Source organism: Penicillium pulvis, assembly GCF_028828015.1.
Source record: "Penicillium pulvis strain IBT 33274 chromosome Unknown contig_5_segment0_segment0, whole genome shotgun sequence".
NCBI classification, from domain to species: domain Eukaryota; kingdom Fungi; phylum Ascomycota; class Eurotiomycetes; order Eurotiales; family Aspergillaceae; genus Penicillium; species Penicillium pulvis.
The window spans coordinates 3,432,490-3,454,338 of record NW_026643078.1 but is presented as its reverse complement, the minus strand read 5'-3'; the positions used below and the strand labels follow the sequence as shown (position 1 = coordinate 3,454,338).

Here is a 21,849-nt window from a genome sequence, read left to right as displayed (position 1 = left end):
ACTTTATCCGGCCTGAGTCATAATTTCAACTGAACTATATAACCCCAACCCTACCCAACATCGGACCTTGAAACCTCCCTCAACATTGGCATTAATTTCACACAGGCTCTCAAAATGAAATCCAAATTCTCATCCACTCAACTAACAAAATACCTGACCCATCTGGCCCTCCCACCGAAATACGAACCCTACATCACCGACCCAACAAGCTTCCCCAAAACAGAAGAAGCATTGACAACACTATTTCGCTGCCAAATCACCCGCTTCCCCTATGATAATCTGACACTCCATTATACCGAAACCCCTGTAATTGACATCGCCCCTCTCAGCATCTACGACAAATTCATGGGAGCGGGCGAAACACCACCATCAGGACGAGGGGGCTATTGTCTCGAATGCAGTATCTTCTTCCATCATGTACTTCTCGGCCTCGGATTCTCAGTTTATATGACTGGTGTACGGAACCGGGAACGCATTGATGGGATCCCGCAAGGTGAATATCAAGGATGGTATGTACATCAAATTGGGAAATTGGGAATGGATACTAATATACCCAGGACACATGTTGTAAATATTCTCGAACTGCCTTGCGGAACTCAATATCATATCGATGCAGCATTCGGTGGAGATGGACCTACACGGCCTATACCAATGATCTCAGGCTCCACGATCAAAAACCTAGGAACACAAGAGTTGCGTCTGGTGCACGGTAATATTAGCAAGCAGTCACGACCAGCACAGAAACTGTGGATATTTCAGTATCGCAACGGAGTAGACAAGGAGTGGAACTCGTTCTACACTTTTGGAGAATTCGAGTTCTTCCAGGAGGACTTTGCGGTTATCAACCGGTATACGAGCTGGGACACGGTCAAGAAGAACAATCATTGGATTGTGAAGTTTATTCGTCATGGGGAGGTTGCAGATTTACCCGTGCTTGAAGGTGAGGGAATTGACGATGGAGCCGAAGAGGTTGGAGTTGTTGGTAAGATCATGTATGTGAATGGGCTTGTCAAGTTGAATATGGGTGGGAAGACAAGGATTATTGACTCCTTTGAGACGGCGGAGGAAAAGCTCGAAGGGTTGAGGAAGTGGTTTGGTTTTTCTTTTGAATCTCGATAGATTGTTTTATTAGTCATTAGAGTTGTGGTACATCTTATACAGATCTAGAGCTGTGATGTAGTGAAAGCGCGGTAGACGTTGCGATAGTTTCTATGCATTCGGAATCTATAATTAGGTCCTATCCGGTAGTGATATTATGGAGAATTCTAGATACATTTATCATTCTTTGGCGGGCACACTGGATGGTTCGATCGTCTGAGTGCTAGTAGACCCCACCATGAGTTCTACGTTTGACAAAGTCCACTGCATGCCGATGTATGAATCGCTGATGAGCTTGATATTGACGCGCGCAGTCCCAGCTGCTGTAGCGGAAGATGACTCGGCGAGAGCGACAGGAGGAAATTTGACCAAGGAGCGGACAGACAGTGAGGCACCGCCGGTCCTGTCTCTATTGTTGTTTGCACCACCACCACGACTGGAACCAGCACCGGCGCGACCTTTACCATGGTGGAGTCTGGATGCAGGGGGCCAAGATACTCGTTTCAAGCCGAGAAGCTCGCCGTCAGTACCATCAGGTTGGGCACTAGAAACGATCAAGAAGTAGCCCTCGGTCTGCGGCTTGGGGAACCGAGGAGCATGGATTCTATACTCAGAGTGCGTGTGTGGGTTGTGACGAGTGACAGACACGGCCAATCCCTTCGCTGACATTCCAGCGACCGAAATTGAAATGTTGGGTAGCTGTGAGGCCACACGAGTGAACTGGGGAGAAAGAGACAATTTCTTCACCAGACTTCCCACCGCAGACACAGGCTGCGATGACAGAGCAACCAGGGTGGACGGAAGACCATGAGGTGGCTTCTCAACAGGAACTCCTGGTAGAATAGAGAGCGGATGATCCTCTGGCCAGCGGGCTGATTTGATGCATTGTAGTAAAGTCATCAGCATTTGGCATGCAGGAATAAATCCCAGCTCAGCCATCACGTCAATGGATGCTTGAATGACACGGATACCCTGGTCCAAGACCGAAGTCTGGTCACCCACGTAATCCGAAATGGGTAGGTCGATCCGCGACATGTATGCCTGGAGCAACAAAAAGGCCTTCACGTGGGGATCCCACATCGGAAGATCGCCCATAGACTCAATAGACAAAGGCAAATTCTGAGCAAGCTCAGCGTTGATGAGATCTTCATTATGACGAACAGGCAGTTCGTCAAATTCAGTGGCAGAACACATCCAGCTGAGCACATCTTGGAAAGTGGGCTCCCGCTTGGCGTGAGACATCAAGTAACGGATGGTCTTGTGCGACAAGTAGTAGTAACTCATGATCTTGCCGAAAGGTGTTGAGTCCACTTCACCAGTGGCAGAGTCCACAAGAACACAAGACGACTCTGCCAGGTCATCCAGAGACTTGTCCACTAGATCAACCATGAAATCTTGAGCAATTGTCTGGGCAGCCATTGTGCTTTGCTCTTCCGCAGAAATCTCGAGGCCGTAGTAGGATGGATTTTTGTGAAGACGGCGGAAGAAAAATGTCCATGTCAAGTAGTCAAGGGCGTCCTGCTTAGTGGTGATTGTTCCAGAAGAGACTTCGGCGCCCAAATGGTTGTCAAGAACCTTGTGCAATGTTGACTCGACGGGGAAGCCAGTGTGGAGAAAGTGTTTGTAGAATGCCTTCTTGGAATCCTGAGTGAAGATGCGAGCGATGCCTGAAGTATCAAATTGAGGGCGACCAGCACGACCAAGCATCTGCAGGACATCAGTCAAGTCCATATCCCGATAACCTTCGATCTTAGCATCGAAGAACTGAGTACCCTTCACGACGACAAGATGAGCGGGAAGGTTGACACCCCAAGCCAAAGTACTCGTGGCGACCAGAATCTGGATCTTGTTGTTGGCGAATAGTTCTTCAGCCAGTTGTCGATCAGACTCGACAAGACCAGCATGATGCAAGCCAATGCCGAAGCTCAGAGCCTCCCGTAAAGCATCATCCTTGACTCGAGTAAGGTTCAAGTCGAGATCATCCTCGGACATGCGGACAAACCGACGAGGGTTGTCTTCCATACCGCAGTAGTTGATCAAGTCTTTGGCAGTCAAGCGAGTCTGTCGGCGAGATGCAACGAAGACAATAACCGGCTTCTCCGGTGAGTGATTTTTGATCGCGAGGAAAGTCGGTCGGTTCATTGACTGCATCAAGGGGCAGAAGCCACGTTGCTCAGGGAAGCCATCAATGAAGATCTCAAGAGGAACTGGCCGAACTGAATGGCGGAAGTTGAACAAGCCCTCCTTCACGCCAAGCCAGTTTCCGAGGTCGCTAGCATTGGCACAGGCAGTAGACATACCCATAAGCCGTACAGATCCCTTCGACTGAGAAGCAATGTAGTTCATTCGAGACACAATGATCTCCAAAATTGGACCACGATCACCACCCAGTAGATGAATCTCATCGATGATGACAAGACTCACCTTGCGGACGTAGTCTCTAGTTTGCCAGCTACGCGAAATACCGTCCCATTTTTCAGGAGTGGTAATGATGATATCGGCATCGCGAATTGTCCTTGTGTCAGGGGTATTATCACCAGTAAGCTCAACGAGTTTCATCCCCATGGGGCCTGTAAGGCGCTTGCGCCAATCTTGGACACGCTCACGAACGAGTGCCTTCATTGGAGCAATGTAAACCACCTTCGAGCCAGGCTTTTCACGGAAAGCCCACCACATAGCCAACTCAGCGGCAACGGTCTTTCCACTACCGGTGGGAGATCCCAAAAGGACGTTAGCCGGTGTGTGGTAAAGTAAATGGAAGATTTGTGTTTGCATCGGGTTGAAGAATTGGAAACGTTGACCATACAGCTCCTCCAACAGGGGATTCTTAAGAGCCGAAATAGGCAATGGCTGAAGATTCTGCAGGTCCGTGTAAACGCTCTCCGTGTCGGGGCGGATCAGATGTTTGAAGGAAACTGGGCTGACGGTCTCTGCGCCAAGCCATCGATCAGAGATGATTCGGATATAAATCTGGCTCGGTAGCGGGTCGGACAGCGGAATGGTAAAATTGAGCTCATGTTCATCATAAAGCTTCCTACGGCTCAAAATGAAATACTCATGATGATAAATCTCGGAGGTTTCAGAATTCTCAACCCAGACCCAAAATGATTCAGAAGCCCCGTGATGACGATCATTCCAAGTGAACTCCGGATAAATTGAGAGACGAATGCGAAGGACATCCCTGTTGAGTGGTGCAATTTCGGTCTCTACGCTCAGAGTAGGGAAGTTGTCTAGTAGTCTGGACAATACCCCTCCCATCTTATGGTTGTGAACAAGCTGACCGATCTCAGCAGGCTCCATCTCCTTCATGGATTCGATAGAAGAAGATGGCAGCTTCTCATCCAGGTTCTTCAAGATTGGCTGTGGGAGGTCGAATTGACGGAATGGATGGTCGAATGGCCAAATCTGCTTTTCAATGGATTTGCATAGCGACAAGAGAACCTGGCACTGGTAACCCCATCGGCGGTTCAACGCGATCATGAAGAGCGCTCGACAGATACGAGCAGCATTCTGGGCCACATATCCAGTGTCAGAGACCAAGGCGAAATCCTCAATCTTGGCACGTGAGATATAGGATTGGAGCAAAATGTTAGTCTTAGCATGTGGTGAATCATTCCCGCCTTCAACTTCGGTCTGGGCAACTTCGTCTCGAAGTCGTTGTAGCTCCTTAGATTCTGACTCTCGGGCTTGGATATTGTCGAATTCACCGCTCATACTGATCATCTTCAGGACATCTGCTTCGCCTGCACGCGGACGCATCATCGTGTTGAATATCTCGACACTACTCTGGAGAACATAATATTGACTGGCAATACGTCCGACATCTTTTGCTTTGAGATCTTCTGTTTTCTCATTAAAGATAATCATCTGGCTCTTCTGGAGGGTCTGAGCAGCTTGAATGATGAGTTGTCGGCGCCGTTGAACGAGCATCGGGTCATCGCGAAGCTCAGCAAACTCGATACCATAGTGGCGGGGTTCTTTTATCATTCGCACGAACAGATATGAGTAGCCAAGCCACTGTACACCTTCAGCTACGGAGGTGACGGTACCTAGGGAAATCTCGGCATTGAGGTTATCAACCAATCGACTTGAGAAACGAGATTCAATCGGTTGTTGGGCAGTCACAGCAGACAGATAATGCTGTAACTTGTCTTGGGTGGTACAGATGAATCCAATACCCGTATCCTGGAATTGGGGACGACCAGCACGACCGAAAATCTGTAGGACATCGAGAATACCGAGGTCAACAAATTTACCCTCTTGGGGATTGTATAGCTGGGTTCCCTTAATGACAACGGCCGCAGCGGGAAGATTGACACCCCATGCTAGAGTAGCAGTACAGCAAAGGACCTTAATTAGACCCTCCCCGAACATACGCTCCATAAGGTTACGGTCGCTACGACTCATACCAGCATGATGAGCTCCGAAGCCACTGGTGAATAGATCTCGCAATTCCCGCGCTCGGGCATGCTTCATATCTCTCAAGGCCGAGGAATAGTTCTCATGATCGTGGCAACTGAAGAGATCCTCACATCCATCTTCGGCGGCCAATTGCTTCAACATGCGTGCTGTCATGACAGTATCTTTTCGAGAATGCACGAAAACCATTATCTGGTGACCTCTTTCCAGCATCTCGCGCACCTTTTCATATGCGACCACATCGATGTTTTCTCGAGATTGCTTGGAGCCAGGCTTGCCTTTGACACCGATAAAATGCTGCTCAAGAGGTACCGGTCGGAAAGATGCATCGAAGAAGAACAAACCGGCCATTTTGTTGACTTTCAAGAAATCGGCAACATCGACGTAATTGGGGAGGGTCGCAGACAGACCAACGATTCGAATCAAGGACTGCGTACTCTCAACTTGCCGTTGCGTACGAGCTACTAGAGATTCAATAACGGCACCTCGCTCATCATGAAGCATGTGGACCTCATCAATGATAAGCAATCGCACTTTTTGAACAAGCTCGGTGTCTCCTGTGCTCTTCCGCGTCACGACATCCCATTTCTCGGGTGTCGTAACAATGATCTGGGTCTCCACGATTTCTCGCTTGGTCAATTGCATATCTCCAGTCAGTTCGCGGACTTTAATTCCCAACCAGGCCAGTCGTTTACCCAACTTTTCTGTTACTTCAGCTGCCAGAGCCTTCATTGGAGCGACGTAAACAATCTTGAAGTCATCAACTTGAACCGTGAACTCAGTTGCATCGGGTTCCTCCAATGGATTAGGAGTTGTGTTTTTGCCGACCGCGTTGAGAACAGTTAGCATGGCGGCATCCGTTTTACCGGCACCGGTAGGGGCACAAATGAGCATGTTCTCGCTTGTTTTATATGCAACTTCATAAAGCAGGCTCTGCATTCGATTAAGGGTTTTGTAGCCCTTGAAGGTGCCGCGACAAAGACCGTCCAAGTCGGCGATCTCCACCAACTTCTGGTGTCTTGCCAAGGACCCAACCTTGGAGGCGGGAATTTCATATTCCTCATATTTGGGTTCATCGGTATGCTTGCTGCCAACTGGTAAGCCATACTTTCTGCCACCAGCCGCGAGAAGGTTCCCAGCGGTGTGTTGCTTGAAAACGTGTGGGTAGACAGGTTCCGATCGACTCTGTGCCGGCATGAGAGCAGCATTCTTATGCTCGAAATTTCGTTGCCACAGAGCTTCTTCCCTCTCCGCTCGGGTCAGAAGTCTACCAGACGCCAATCCATCTGTTTGTGCTTCCACGCTATGCGGTTCGTCCGACAAGATCTCCCCGCGATGCGCAATAAGTTCGATGACCAGATCCAAATCCTCAAATCCCACTATTTCAGCGAGGGACATCTGTAACTCGGAATCGTCGCTGGCGGCCGCAAGGGTGGCGATAATTTGTTGACTGAGCTCTGCCGCGTCCATGCTCGAACGAGCTGACAGCTCTTGACATTTTGTTTCCAGCCAAAGTCGATCATAGGGTAAGGTTTGCGAGAAGGGAATTTCGTTGACATCATCCAGATCGTCCGTCGTCTCATCGTCAGAGCTGATGATATCCCAGACATCATCAATTGTACCGGGTGACGAGTAGTCTCCATCGATATCCAAATCCATATCGCTCCCATAACCGGTCGTATCGTGGGGCAGCTCTTTGGGGAGCTTGAGATCGGCGATAGCTTGGCGCATGGCGGCCAGTTGGGACAGCCATTGCGACTGGGTTGATGAGATAGGCTCCATACTGCAGGTCTCCACAGCGGGCAGGAAAAATGCTCGATTGGAAAGTAAACAATGAGGGGTTGAAGATATCTTAGATGAGACACAAATGTTCCTAATCTGGGCGGTGTGGGGTTCTGCCAGAGGCCCTGGCGGACCCGCAGTGCCATCATCGCTATCAGGAGACTGTCCACCTCCATTATTCCCCTAAGCTGACCTCTCCTTGTTCCGGCCCCAGCACCGCCACCTTGCAGCCGACTTGCTGAATTCTGTCTCATTTCCCTCAAAGCTCTACGACCTGGTCAAAAATCTCACTATCCTTCCCCAGCCTTCGCTTATTGTGTGAAGCAACTTAACCACCCCGCCACCATGAAGATCCTCTATATGGGCGTACGTTTCTGTCAATTCGCCAGGCGATGTATTTGCTTGCCTTCAATACATACTGACTCCTTGTATCCTTAATAGATTCTCCGGAATGATTCTCAGTCAGCTCTCCAGCTCTGTGCCGAAAAGGACCTCTCTGCGTATGTCAACTTGTCCGCTGAATACACCTTGAGAGTAGTCGCTGATTTGAAATAGCTTTTCCCGTTTTACCCGTCAGAAGTACGTGGCCTACTGCCCCCAAGCGATCTCGTTTACGCGCCCATATTAATACTACCCTCGATCCAGCTATGAAGAGTTCCTGATGCTCTTCTGCCGCACGGTCGCTGAGCGCACCAAGCCCGGACAACGTCAGGATGTCGAGGAGAAGTCATACACATTCCACGCATACGGCCGATCCGAGGGTGTTGCCGGTGTAATCGTTACGGACGGCGACTATCCTGCACTAGTGGCTCACCAGCTCCTGTCCAAGATCGTTGACGAGTTCCTCGCGAAGTACCCCCGCACATCCTGGTCTGACCCATCTACTCGCGAGGACGCATGCCCCTTGCCGCAGTTGAAGGAGTACATCGTCAAATACCAGGACCCCAAGCAGGCCGACAGCATTATGAAGATTCAACAGGAGTTGGATGAGACTAAGATTGTGCTACATAAGACTGTATGCATTGTCTGGCTCCAGAAGAGGATACTAGATTGCTGATATTTGTCTTAGATTGAGAGTGTGCTGGAACGTGGCGAGAAGATCGACTCGTTGGTTCAAAAGAGCGACGGCCTGTCTGCCCAGAGTAAGATGTTCTATACCCAGGTATGTTAAATGAGACCCTGATTACAGCGCGATCAACCCATCTGACACTTCATTTAGGCCAAGAAGCAGAACTCTTGCTGTTCCCTGATGTAAAGTTTCATATGAGGCTCAATATCAGACTATGACTGCCTTGTTATCTTGGGTACAACTTTATTTATGTAATCACCTTCGAAGCTAGGCATGTCTGCTTTGCGCTATTCATTGGATTTAAGCTTGTCTACGAAGCTATTGCCTATACTTCTCCCATTGATTCTCTCGCTACGGTGGATGTCTTGGTCTTGCATTTATTTGACGTGGCACGCGCAATTATTTTTGTTAGATGGTGGTATAAGATTGCTTCAGCCTAGCATCACATCAGGCAACCAAGTAGACTCCAGGTCTCTTGACATACTTAGGCAACGATGGAGTTTCTATATTCGCCCATAACTGCCGCAGGTGGTTACATAATTTTGTCATGCGGCCCGACTGAGCGACTAAGAGCTGTGGGTGCCAAGCCTGCTTTGATTACTCAACGGCCGAACATCAAACATTGAACTCATACATTTTTGAAGCACCTAATGCAATACGAGTCATGAGTTCTGAATTCCTCAATTCCGTGAACAATAAGGATTTCTCATAGATAAACCCATTCCCAAACACGTGGCAACATGAAATAAATTGGAGCGTTCAAGCTTTGTATTGTACTTTACAAGATCACTCCTCTCAGATAAATGGATATGTTCAGAAGTTTGCCCACTGCATTTTCTAATAGAGTACAAGCTAGTGGACTGGTGAAATGGAGAAGTAATTTGCAAAAACTTCCGAGAAGATTAATTAAGAGATGAACAAGTTACTCTCTCCAATTTGGCAGCTTGGAGTAACGATTCAATACAGAGAACCTCGAGATCTGATATAATGCGACCAATGCTCAAGAGTCCTCCGAAGCCTTGACCACAACAGGGAAGTCTCCATTCGGGAAGTCGTCAGACACCGACCAAGTCAAACCATAGACACCATCCACGTCAGTCTCTCTGGCCCAGAATTGTGCTTCAAGCAAAGTGTTGTTGTTGTAGACTAGCTGCGAGGCAAACAGCGCAAAGCCTGAGACAGTGCCATTGATGTAGGCGGCTTGAGCCTTGGGCAGTAGGCCAACAGCATATTTGTCCTGTTCCATAATGTACATCGAACCGGCCGCGGTACCGTTGACATAACTGGCATTGGCGATCCAGCATTCGTCGGTGATGGAGGCCAAATCCCAGGTCAGAGGTTTCAGGGTGGCTCTTGTGTTTGACGGATCCTCCGCAATATAGAGAAGACCTGTATTGAGATCATTGAGTAAGTACTGTACTCAAAAGCATATTTTTTTTTTTTCTCAAGCAAAGAGAAACAACAATTAATGTCACGTACCATCAGCGGTGTCGTAAGCAATGGGCCAGGCAGAGGCGTTGGTGCCGTAGGCATAGAGAGTGGCATCGGTTTCGGAACCTCGCTTGGCACGTTGATGGAAGGCCGATGCAAGGCCAACCTGCAACAGAAGAACAGAGAGAATATTGCGGAACTGCATGTCTAGAGTCTAAAATTTATGCAACGGAATGATGAGACGATGGATGGGAAATAAGGCGGTATTATGTGCAACTAGAAAGGAGGTCAGGAACCGAAGGACAGGAGGACAATGGGCATAGTCTATGCTCATGAGTGACCGCAAAAAAACAACGGAAAATCAATAACCTGATCTACGGAAATAAACCGAGAATCCCGCGGTAAAAACCCGGTATCCTCCATCATCAATTAGACCGCGGTGGAGTTTGGTATACTGGTTTGCACTAACGGTTCGCCTAGAAAGCTAAATTCAAGCTTCGCCGTGATTCTAGAAATAAACGTACGTAGACCACCCACTGATTAATCACCAAACGGTCGACAGAGTTAACTTTGGCCGGATAAAGTTTGAATTTAGTAGCATGCAATGAATGGGTGGCTGACGATCCCGCTTGGCCCGGTAGTTCTTGGCTCTCTGGACATGTGGATCCGCCCCACCGCCTCTACGTATTCCGCAACGGCATCTTTTTCAGCCACAAGACATAGCGTTGTTGTTTCTTTTGGGCTACTACTATTGGCTTATCACATAATATTACCTGAGACGTCATTCGTTCACTGGAATTATAGTGGAGATATGGTTCCCCGAGCGGACTCTCAGCTATTTGTAGACATATATAGTAGCTCGGACCGAGCATGAGAGTCTCCACTTGACCATCGATGTCCAAAATACCTTGCCAAGTCCCGAAACATCCGATCTTCACAGATCCTTCCACCCCCAGAACAAATGCCGATGTGATCGTCCCGTCCGTTGGTGAGTGTGCCAATCAACAAAGCATCACCGGAGATAAAATATCAAATCTCAAACTCTTACGCTAGCACAACCGGAATTGATACCTTCTTTAGACCAATATGTGATATTCTACATATATTACGCGTGTTCTAGGTCATGATCCAGAAAGCCCGTGCAAAAGTTGGCACACGAGGGATGTCTATATTCGGAACCTTGATTTCTCTCTATTCTGTCAAGCACATACCCAGGCACCTACCCACACAATGGCCCACATCAGCCCGCCAAACAATAGTTGCCCAGCAGGGCGGCTTGTCCACGCCAGCTCACGACCGTGGCTCGCCTAAAACGGCTCTTGAGATGGAGATCCATATCTGTGGGGGCGAATCCCAAGGATTTTAGCAGTGAAAACCAGATAATACAAGGAACTGGAATCGGGGTCTGCCGGATATTCCCCTGTTTTGAGCAGCAACACCCGTCTATCTCTTGTAATACTAATAGTCCAGAAGAGCTCCGTCTTGGAACTCAATCTTTATTCAGTCGCTTATCGTTACTTTGGTCTTTCATTTCCAAATATCTTGATTCAGTCGCTATCAAAGCGGTGGTCAAAGTCAAAATGCGTTTTTTCTCGTTCATTGTACCTTCCCTTTTTGTCTTACCTGGTGCATTTGGAGCAGCCTTGCACCAAAAGCATCCCCGGGCTACGGAAAATTGTGTCAATAGTGTCTCTAACCGAACATGCTGGAGTGATGGCTTTGACATTTCAACTAACTACTATGACAACGTCCCAGACACTGGTGTTGTTCGGGAGTACTGGTTCAATATCGAAAACACCACTGCTGCCCCTGATGGTGTCGAGCTACCTGCTCAGCTGATCAACGGCTCTTTCCCAGGTCCTACTATCATTGCTGACTGGGGTGATACTGTTGGTAAGTAATTTGAAGCCACGGGAAGTCCTCCTAAGCTAATGTTGAACAAGTGGTCCATGTCACAAACTCTTTGCAGAACAATGGTAGCGGTCTTCACTTCCACGGAATTCGTCAGAACCACACGAACCAGATGGATGGCGTTCCTAGCCTTACCCAATGCCCGATTGCTCCGGGCGACTCCTACACTTACCGTTGGCGGGCCGTTGAGTACGGAACTGGTTGGTATCACTCGCACTTCTACGTTCAAGCCTGGGACGGAGTGTTCGGTGGAATTATCATCAACGGACCAGCAACTGCCAACTACGACGTCGATCTTGGCCATGTCTTCTTGAATGATTGGTACCACGTAAGTTGAGATACCCCTATCAGATACACCCCTTATACTAAGCATTGCAGCAAACGGCCGACCAACTCGTTCTCGCAGCCGCAACCGGAGGTCCTCCCACAGCCCCGAACGGTTTGATCAATGGAACCAATGTTTGGGGAGACTTGGGTTCGCGCTGGGAAACCACTTTCACCCCAGAAACTCGCTACCGTATGCGCGTGCTGAATGCTGCTGCTGATCAGCACTTCCGTTTCATGATCGACGACCACGACCTTGAAGTCATTGCCAATGACTTTGTGCCCATCGTTCCATTCACCACCAATCAGCTGAGTATCGGCATGGGTCAGCGATACGATGTTATTGTTACGGCAAAGAATATCAGCAGTGGCAATTTTTGGCTGCGAGCCATCCCCCAAGAGGCCTGCTCCGAGACCGATGCGACAGATCTTGTCAAAGGTATCATTCGTTATGACAACTCCTCCACTGCAGACCCCAACACCACTGCTTGGAGCTACACAGACTCCTGTGCCGATGAGTTGGCGTCTGACCTCGTCCCTTACCTGCAGGTCAATGCCTCTGAGACCTCTTATTACGATGAAAGTGAGAAAGTTGAGGTTCAGGTGACCGATAATGCCATGCTGTGGTTGATGAACGGAACGTCCTTCGATACCCAGTGGGAATACCCTACTCTGATGCAAGTGGCCGAGAACAACCAGACCTGGCTCGACAAGCAGCGTGTTATTCATCTCCCCGAAGCCAATAAATGGATGTACTTTGTAATCCACTCCCCCTTTGCTCAGGACCATCCCATGCATCTGCACGGCCACGACTTCTGGGTCCTCGGTTCAGGATACGGTAATTTCGATGCTTCGATGAAGGACAGTCTTACCCTGGTGAACGCTCCACGACGCGATGTCGTCATGCTGCCTGCCAGTGGATATGTGGTTATTGCCATGAAGACCGTCAACCCTGGTGTAAGATAACTGTGCCACTTTATTTCCTATTGATGGACACTAATCTTTCTCATCAATGCAGATCTGGCTCATGCATTGCCACATCGCTTGGCACACCTCTGAAGGATTTGCCGTTCAGATCCTTGAGCGTGAATCAGAGATCCAGATCAATGATAGCATTCTCAACTCTACCTGCAAGGCTTGGTCGGACTACGCCATTACCGACGATGTCGTTGAGCACGATTCGGGTATTTAATGGATCGACCACCCCAGGGCTCGGTGGCTCATTGACCACTTAATTAATTAATTGACCATACAGTAGTTTGATTTAATTTCGCCAGACTTATTCCCATCTTCACTAAATTGAACCCAAATAAGCGAAATTGCACGGGCTGCCCCACATGTTCGTTTGGCGAAGCTTTGTGACAGAGCTGTTTCCAACCTCTAACCCAAAGGCTGATTTGTATGAATGCCATGTGGAGTACTGACTTGAATTGCGTGGAAATGAAGCTGCAGATATCTTTTGATAAAAAAAAAACAACAACTTTATCATGGCCTGGCTGGTTGTTGCGACGATCCATTGAGACGCGCTGGTGCAGCAAGGACACTTTCCAGACAGTTCCGCCAATCGCTTGGCAAATATGTGGAGCAAAAGGCCTTGGCAGGGACCACCCATGCAGGCTAAACCACTCGCTGGTTCCCTGAGACCCTGTATGGTAGTAAGCTAGTAGCTGACACCAAACAATCTCCACTGGGGCCGCCCCCTAAACCAATAAGTAAACAAGAGGATGTACCATCCGAATCAGGCGGCTTGGCCCTTTCAAAAATAATAATGGGTGCCATTCTTTATTCCAGGGGTCACCGTCCTGATCGAGCTCCCGTTACGCAGAACTCTCCAGCAACATGCATCGCTTCCCGGTGATCCAAGGCCTGCTTTCGGACTCAGCGCCGCATCTCAAATTTCTGCGCGCGACAATAGCTCTAGTTATGACTCTTCGTTGAATTTCCGATCGGACTGGGTGTCTGGGCTGGGTGATGTTTATCACTGGATCGGGTCGTGAGTTTCTCAACATGTCTTTAGCAATAGGCACTACAATGCTACCACGCGTCTGGAGTACACGCCTTATGCTGGTGTTGCATCAAATGCAAATAAAACACCCTATACGTGCCCGAATATACGCGACAAGACATATACCCTGCAGTTCAATTCAATTCTCGCTGTTACCGATACGAGCAAGTGCCATTCTAGGAATAACCCGGTCAACTTGATCTATTTGCCTTGGCCTCTAAATACGTAGTTGAATATCTCGTGGCCGATTGGACAACTGAGCTCGGATCATTGGGGATTGCTATCTTCTACGTAAGTCACCAACCAATGACCAATGAGTACAATGACCACCAACGAGACCGACATTTTCAGCCTTGTGTATTCCTATCATTCAAGCTCACACAAGGCCGAAAATGATTTCGACATCTCGCTTCAAGATACCCAGAGCGCACCGTACAGCTTGTCCAGCACACTCACCGACTATGCCGGATTAAGCGCTGCCATCTTCAACATGACAGGCTGCAACTTTACTGATACCATAAGATGGGCTGGCTATTTCATTAGCTTGGGGATCGAGGATGACAATATCGGCTATAACTGGACCTACCCAAGCCCAGTTTTGCGGCGAGACAGCAAACCTCACCGTGGAGGGTTACTTTGAAGGGACACCCATAGGCAGGAAGGGTTTAAAATAAGATGACTTATTCCTTCCTGGCAAGGTCAAGTTGTCCTTTCGGGAATGATCGATACCTATCGTTCCGACGTGCTTGTCAATGATAGTGCTACAACGTCTTGGGAGAGGAGCATTGGTTTTGGAAATAATCCGTCCAGTATTGGGTACAATGGCAACAGTACAAGTGCCTCGAGCAATTTCCAAAGCTCTGGGACCTTGTCAGTTCTCGGTCTTGCGCTGATGCTCTCGATCATGTCATACATTCTGTAATACCTTTACTTTCTGCACTAAGTCGCTTATTGAAAGGCACATGCCGTGTTCATACTATTGTACTCAGTAATGAATTTTAATTATAAATTTCAAGGAACAAGGAATAATCTCCCAATCACCTGTACTACCACTGTGGAGTTAGTTGGGCATGTAGGCGGCAAATTAAACGGGCTCCGGGTACCCGTGCATAGGCTATTGATAGCCTACATGTCACGTCACCAGGATCGGGATCGGTCCCAAAGATCGAAAAGCCTGCACGTAACCAATCACTTAATTTATGGTTACACAACAAAAAGGTTGTTGAGACCTAAACAATATTTGAGTCTGGACAAATATAAAAAGTCCCATATCTTCCTTCACTTTGCCTTCTTCACAATCAATCAATCCCTCCCTTCCTATAATCCAGTCCCACATTGACACCATGGCTCAAAATGTCGAATTAGACGAACCAACCTACGATAAAAGGTGTGAAAGATCACTTAAATCTAAATACTACCACTGACAGACATTTTAGCCGCCCGATGCCTGACATCCAGATGGCCTATCAGTACAAATTATCGAATTGCCCAGGAAAGTCTATTGTCGGCATGTGTATTACATACCCGCCCAACGGCTCGACCCCGCCTCATCGCCATGGCAGTTGTTCAGTTTCCGCGTACGTCGTCAGTGGCACGCTGCTCAACAAAATGAACGACGACCCGATGAAAACTATCAACACTGGCGGCACATGGTATGAGGCTCCCGGTTGCCATCACCGCATTAGCGATAATGCTAGCAAGACTGAGTCAGCGGTGCTTTTTGCTTCAATGGTTTTAGATACCGATGTACTAGAGCGCGATGGCATGAACGCCCTTATGCAGATTGATAAGGAGTACCTTTGAGGTGAAACGGGGTTCTCAGGCCAAAAGATTGCCACTGGTCATTTATAGTAGAGAAGTGTCCAGATAATAACAATAGGCTCATTATTTATCAACTGTTTCACTCATTGAACTTTCTTACGACCGAATGCCTGCCTCTAGCCGCAGATATAATAGATATTTCATGCAATTTCGTAGATAACTGTCTAATTTACAGTCATCAGAGTAGCGAAATTCTGTATTAGATGAAAAGGTTAATGATTTGGGTGTCCACCGACCCTCCGCCAAATTAGCCCAGCTTGGGTACTCTTACATGGATTTATAATTCATCATACACGATTTCAGGTGGGGTGGGGAGCCGTTGACCATCTCGAAAGTGGGCGGTCAAATTGACCCTGAAAAACCTTCAGCGAAGCCATTTCCGAAAAGAATTCATGAAGCAAGCAACATTTGGAAGTTTTGACAGAATTATGCCACGCTGCATATCCCTTGCAGATTCTCTTTGTTTTGTGTTATCTATCAACTACTTTTGATCTGCTCCATCGCAATACTTCAAGGGTTTTTTCCATGTATGTTTGTTTATGACGTGGAGCCATCTGTCTCTAACTCTAAAAGTGATTATACTCGCCAACTTTTTGACTGTATTCTGACTAAAAAAAATGATTGGTGTTTCGACGAGCCTCCTTGTTCGGGAAGGCGGGGAACCCAAGGCGGCTACGCGACCTCGGGGGCGCCCACTATGATCGAGTCTTAAGGTCCCCATCCTCCTTATTTTAATGGCCTTCCCACTTTGATTACTGTAGATCCACATCTGCAGTCATCTATATACTAATAAGTTAGTAGCGCAGACGTACATACCGTCACAATACCGTGAAGAGAGACCTCCTTCAGCCCAGGGCCGAACTTTAGGAACATCAGCGGACTGATATGAATCCTCGCCTATGCACCCCCGTACTTATCTACTCTAGAAGGCAAACTGCAAATGTTTCATTAGCAGGGCTTTCTAGCTTGCTATTCCGAAATCATGTCCTAAAAGCCAAAATATCCGTGGTTGCGGGAGATCGCCAAGGATATTGGACTCATACCAGCTATGTCGGGCTTCAGGTATGAGAGCCAGCTCCACGGCTCAAATGATATCTCTTAAAACACTAGGCAGATCCCACGATGGGCGAACAATATGTCAAGAATGTCAAATGACCCCATAGAGACAAGGTTTTGGGGATATCAGCCACGATGGATATTTGGTTGAATCGATAGCGGCCGCGGAATGGATGCTTGACACTAGTGTTTTGATCGACCAGCTTTTTGCTGGCAGAGTAGAGAAGTGGGTGGTCTAATGGAAGCGCTGGTTCTTGGCCCAGCGGTTCGGTCACTTTGGCGGGCTACATGAACCAACAAGCTATTCCAAAGGCTTTGAAAGCCAGCACTAAGGACTCACACAACCTCTGCCCTTCCAATCCTCAGTTCTTGAGTCTCACACCTACTCTCCGTGTCACCGCGAAGCTCTACCCATCTGAGTTCCAAAGCCTTTGGTAACAATCATCATTACATGAAAACTGCTTCTCAACCCAAAGCCAGAAGAGTGGGATTACCAAGCTTACCTGTCAGCATACCGCGAGGTGTCAATACCGACTAACCAATATTCATTCAAATGTCAAAATGTTCTCCGCTCCAAACCCGCAATCTGAGTAAGTAACTCCAAATCATTTCACATTGAAGATCGAGCTGACCTTGCCACCGATCTCTGTTCACTACTCCAACCCTGCAATGGAAGGTGGGTAGTGAGGGGACGATATTTTACGTTCATCCCGATGTCATTCTGCCATTCCAAACCTCGGCACTTTATGCCCGAATGCATGGGAGTTGGAAGGAGAGGAGCAGTGACGTGGTCGATTTGAGTGAATTTGATGAGCATACGATTGAGTGTGCCTTGAGCTACTTTTATGCACGCGACTACCCCTCTAGTACCTTCGCCCACACATTGGATCCAGAGCTTGAACAAGGTGCAAAGGAGGAAAGCCACGAGACTTTTGCAACAGAGCATGTCCACACGGGTGGTTCAGAAGACGGTAAGCGTTCAAGCTATTGTCTGTCCCGGCGTGGAGATTACTGACCAATTTAACTCATAGACAATATTCCCGACGAGCTCACCAAGGAAGGTTCAGCCAATAGACCATTGACTCCAATTGAAAACTTAATCAAGCCGATAACACGCGCCGTCCTTTCAGCCGCCACAGCCAGGACACCCAGTCCCACCAAGGACCTCCTCCAGTCTCTCGCCACTGAAGCCTTGACGCATGCTAAAGTATATACCTTTGCTCATGTGTACCGGGTTTTAGAGTTGGAAGATTTTGCTTTGCACCGTCTCGCAAAAGTTCTCATCACTCTGCAGGACAAAGAGTTCGAGATGTTGCCGCAATTGGCGGAGGCAATCCGAGTCATTTATTGCAAAACACCCAAAGATTGCAATAACCCCGCGACGAATCTGATGTCACATTTTGTGGCTACGAGATTCAACTGGCTAATAGGCGACCACCTTTATGCCCTCATGGCGGAAGGCGGTGATTTTGCCAAAGATGTGTCGAACAAGCTTGCCCGGAGGCTTTCAGTCAATCCACTGAAAGTGAAAGTTAAGGAGTTGAATCGAGAAATCGCGGCATTGAAAGTCCAGTGTGCAGAATTGCACAACGAGCCAGATTCGATGAGAAATGGGGGAACATTCCGCCGAGTAGCTGGACTTGGACATTATTATCAGTGATCATAAACGTAGCTTTATGTGCGGAGTCTACCCCCCTACGGTAGCTTAGATCATTTCTATCAAATTTCTCTATCTTTCCAAATGTCAGCCACGTTATGGTGCTACTGATCCTTGATCTCAATTGATCCTAAACTTCTATAATGGAAGGCATGATTGATGAGGATGGGTACAAACTTTAAATAGAATCGATTTGAATCAAACCCAGAGATCACCCTACGCATATTTACATCTACCAATGGAGCAACCGAGAAGATTTTTCAGACGAACGGCTGGATTGCGAAACAAGGTAAAGATTAAATCAAACTTCCAAGAACAAGAAATGACAAAACCCTACCGCGGGATCCTAAAAAGTTGCTTGAATATATCTGTCAAAGTCTCTCCCCAAGTCGGAGAGCCCTCAGGGGGTAAGTTCGCCGGATAGTGCCCAGGGTGATGACGTCTACGGCGAGGAGGCTCAGGATCCTGGTGGTCACCTCCACCAGGTAGATGAGGCCCTGGATAATAGAGGTTAGAGGCCTCAGGATCATTATTATACGACACAAGAGGCGGTGCCTGCCTGTTTGCCATTGCATAAGGACCGACATTGATAGACGAGTCAAGGTCCTGGTCAGCCAAGTACAAGTTACCCTCTTTGTCCGGTCTGGTAATATGGTTAAGCAGATGACGGAGCCAAACACCACTGAGTCTGGGCTGGCTTCCAACCTGACGACCAGGTGCCACATAGCAAGTAACAGGGGTCCATGGTATGACTTGGACTTTGGCAAAACCCTGATCCCAGAACAAGGTAGCCTCAACATGAATAACTTTGAAGATTCCAGTTCCGGCTGCAGTGCACACAAATGTCTGACCCGCCTCTGGGCAGATGAAGTTACAGATATCCTCTATATCCCAGCAATCCTGCTCGTAAATCAACATGTGTTTGGATCCCGTATCATCCAGGAAATCATATTCGATGTAGCGATTATCTTGTTTCTGGCGCGCGGGCATATCTGCAGGTCGGATGGCAAGTCTGATCTATATAATTTGGATTAGCCACCAAATCAAACGATAAACCGAGGAAATGTCAGCTCTTACATCATGCATTATGTTAGTGGACGATCGCGGCGCAATAGCACTAACGAAGTTCATCGATTCAGGCGCCGGGCCCTCCCACTATGAATTGATAGTCAGCAATGGTCGTGAGGACATTTGAAGCCACTTACCCCCTCAACAAACCAAGACTTTGGGTAGCCAAGCTCGCGCCAGTACCCATGCATCTTCGCGGTGGTGAGCTCCTCGGGCCCCTTATACAGCCTTCCGTTCGCCCAATAGGTAACATTCGGCGGGTCCCAGACCAGACTTCTATCACGGTATGCTTGCATGATAGCTCTGATATTCACAAGCTGGTCACTTTCGTCCCCGTCCCTCACCATCATCTCCTCCATCATGCTGAGAGTCTCCAGACGTAGGATCACAACCCAGGGCAAACCCGGCTCTGAGGCAATCATCACACTAAGAGGATTTAGTATTCTGCAAAATCAATCCGCGTTGGCAACATACTCCTGGACTCTTTTCATCTCCAAGTAACGCTCCAATCGTGCCTCAAAGAACGCGGGCAAAATTCCTTCTGCAATTCTCTCAATATTCCTTTGGATGTTCGCCTCAATATTTCTATAAGGTCATCAATGCCATTTTCAAGAGAACAAATAAAGAGTGGGGAATGAATGGAGGTTGATACATACTGCTCGTCAATATCGTACTCCGTGGGATTCCAGCCCTCAGGAATCTTAGCGTGCTGTGTTATGGGTGGGTCAAAGGGCCCCCAAGTTTGCCGTGGACGTTTAGTATTTTGAGGAGTTGGATTTTTCAAAGCTTCCTCTAGTCTGACATGAGTATCCCCAGGGGCAAAGCCTTCAAAAATCGAGCTTCTCATCACTGGCATTGGCGGCGTTTGAGTGGATTTGGATTCCGCTGGCACTGAGGCAGTCTTTCCGGAATTCTTGGGACCTTCCGCCTTCAATTTACTCTCCTTAACATCCTGTATATCGTTCTGGGATTGATCATTCTTTGCTTTGCCACCTTTCTGAACTGCGGGATTTATGGGGCTCACTTTAGAATCACCCGAACGCTTCGAGGTCTTACCCTTCGACTCGGCTGCTCTCTTGGTAGGGTATTCCTTGGCCTTTTCTGTGGTTTTGTTTGTTCGCTTCTTGGTCTCAGGGCCAGTCTTAGCTTTCTTAAGTTCCTCAGTGCTACTGTCCCGTTTCTTCGCTCTTTTGACGGTACCGGTTGGAGTGATCTTCTCCTGGTCACTGCCTTCGTCATCTTCATGACGGCGCTTGTTGTTGCCAGTCTTCTTAGATTGGCCTTTTGGACGTGCCATATTGACAGATATCTTTGATCAGAGAGAAGGGAGACCTGAAGTGGTTACGGAAATGGCGCAAGTGTAACATGTTAAGATAACTCGTTAGACAAAGAGCCACGTCGAGTCCCAGATTACACATCGAACTAAGAACAGAAATGTTCCTGGTCGTGTTGTATTGCCGGAAACAAGTTGCTGGCTCGTGTCCTTTGTCAAGTACTTGGAACGCTAGTCCAAAGGAGCATTCAAAGAAATAACCATACCTTTGCTGTGCCATCTAATTAAAAATAGCACAATCATTCGCTGCGAAGTAGCTATTTCCGGATTAATACGTAAATCATTCAACTCCAACTTCCGAGTATATCCTTTCAAACGGAAGAACAGTACGGTACCACGGATGGTAAAGACACACATCCTTTGTCGAGTGGATAGATGCCCATATGATATTGACACTCAAGCGCATCAGACTAGAGGCATTCTAAGGGTATATTTATAGCACAGACCTTCAATTGCCGCGGACGTATCCCATCTTCTTGCCAGACACTATTGGACCAGAAGCTAAGGGCTTCATCTTAATGTTTCTGCCTGTTTGTGTTGGATGCAGAAGAGAGGGAGGCCACTAGCTACCTTACTTCGCGTAGGGGAAGAACAATACCCCTGGAGCGGAGACTCTGACCAGCACCTTGATTACATTTTAAAGGATCTCCGCCTGAAGCCCCGTACCCAAACCATCAAACAAGGGCAAAAAGGAGCGAGATTCCCTAAGCGCTTTTCTTCTTATCGATTTTTCTGCGGTTGCTACTGCATTTATTCCTGCGATGCTTCTCGGCACGATATAATACCAAGCCCGGTTAAAACCATGAAAGCCGCCTTGGAAACCTCAAGATCTGCAAATCCCACAATTCCAGAAATTAAAGTGAGAAGATGGAAGA

General features: G+C 47.9%; 9 protein-coding genes across 9 annotated transcripts; 6 read left to right on the top strand and 3 right to left on the bottom strand.

The window, feature by feature from the left end:
• Window positions 1–114: 114 nt before the first annotated feature.
• N7503_007857 (uncharacterized protein) lies at window positions 115–1,119 on the top strand (the record flags this gene model as incomplete). The annotated part of the gene is made up of 2 exons (XM_057067404.1): window positions 115–509; window positions 558–1,119. The coding sequence occupies 2 exons, from the start codon at window positions 115–117 to the stop codon at window positions 1,117–1,119; spliced, it is 957 nt and encodes a 318-aa protein (XP_056921085.1).
• A 159-nt stretch (window positions 1,120–1,278) lies between these two features.
• Window positions 1,279–7,299, bottom strand: N7503_007856 (RNA helicase SLH1; the record flags this gene model as incomplete). The annotated part of the gene is made up of 1 exon (XM_057067403.1): window positions 1,279–7,299. The coding sequence occupies one exon, from the start codon at window positions 7,297–7,299 to the stop codon at window positions 1,279–1,281; it is 6,021 nt and encodes a 2,006-aa protein (XP_056921084.1).
• Window positions 7,300–7,644: 345 nt separating this feature from the next.
• On the top strand, window positions 7,645–8,554 carry N7503_007855 (palmitoyltransferase YKT6; the record flags this gene model as incomplete). Its single annotated transcript, XM_057067402.1, has 6 exons — window positions 7,645–7,665; window positions 7,741–7,799; window positions 7,855–7,878; window positions 7,945–8,314; window positions 8,369–8,461; window positions 8,519–8,554. 6 exons carry the CDS (start codon window positions 7,645–7,647, stop codon window positions 8,552–8,554), a joined length of 603 nt encoding a protein of 200 aa, XP_056921083.1.
• An 814-nt stretch (window positions 8,555–9,368) lies between these two features.
• N7503_007854 (uncharacterized protein) lies at window positions 9,369–10,004 on the bottom strand (the record flags this gene model as incomplete). The annotated part of the gene is made up of 2 exons (XM_057067401.1): window positions 9,369–9,757; window positions 9,848–10,004. The coding sequence occupies 2 exons, from the start codon at window positions 10,002–10,004 to the stop codon at window positions 9,369–9,371; spliced, it is 546 nt and encodes a 181-aa protein (XP_056921082.1).
• Window positions 10,005–11,379: 1,375 nt separating this feature from the next.
• On the top strand, window positions 11,380–13,226 carry N7503_007853 (multicopper oxidase; the record flags this gene model as incomplete). Its single annotated transcript, XM_057067400.1, has 4 exons — window positions 11,380–11,692; window positions 11,743–12,038; window positions 12,089–12,991; window positions 13,053–13,226. The coding sequence occupies 4 exons, from the start codon at window positions 11,380–11,382 to the stop codon at window positions 13,224–13,226; spliced, it is 1,686 nt and encodes a 561-aa protein (XP_056921081.1).
• A 1,135-nt stretch (window positions 13,227–14,361) lies between these two features.
• On the top strand, window positions 14,362–14,679 carry N7503_007852 (uncharacterized protein; the record flags this gene model as incomplete). The annotated part of the gene is made up of 1 exon (XM_057067399.1): window positions 14,362–14,679. One exon carries the CDS (start codon window positions 14,362–14,364, stop codon window positions 14,677–14,679), a length of 318 nt encoding a protein of 105 aa, XP_056921080.1.
• Window positions 14,680–15,382: 703 nt separating this feature from the next.
• N7503_007851 (cupin domain-containing protein) lies at window positions 15,383–15,842 on the top strand (the record flags this gene model as incomplete). Its single annotated transcript, XM_057067398.1, has 2 exons — window positions 15,383–15,426; window positions 15,476–15,842. The coding sequence occupies 2 exons, from the start codon at window positions 15,383–15,385 to the stop codon at window positions 15,840–15,842; spliced, it is 411 nt and encodes a 136-aa protein (XP_056921079.1).
• Window positions 15,843–17,670: 1,828 nt separating this feature from the next.
• N7503_007850 (uncharacterized protein) lies at window positions 17,671–18,576 on the top strand (the record flags this gene model as incomplete). Its single annotated transcript, XM_057067397.1, has 2 exons — window positions 17,671–17,887; window positions 17,948–18,576. 2 exons carry the CDS (start codon window positions 17,671–17,673, stop codon window positions 18,574–18,576), a joined length of 846 nt encoding a protein of 281 aa, XP_056921078.1.
• Window positions 18,577–18,906: 330 nt separating this feature from the next.
• On the bottom strand, window positions 18,907–20,938 carry N7503_007849 (uncharacterized protein; the record flags this gene model as incomplete). The annotated part of the gene is made up of 6 exons (XM_057067396.1): window positions 18,907–19,590; window positions 19,651–19,728; window positions 19,779–20,067; window positions 20,116–20,226; window positions 20,298–20,643; window positions 20,698–20,938. 6 exons carry the CDS (start codon window positions 20,936–20,938, stop codon window positions 18,907–18,909), a joined length of 1,749 nt encoding a protein of 582 aa, XP_056921077.1.
• Window positions 20,939–21,849: the final 911 nt, after the last annotated feature.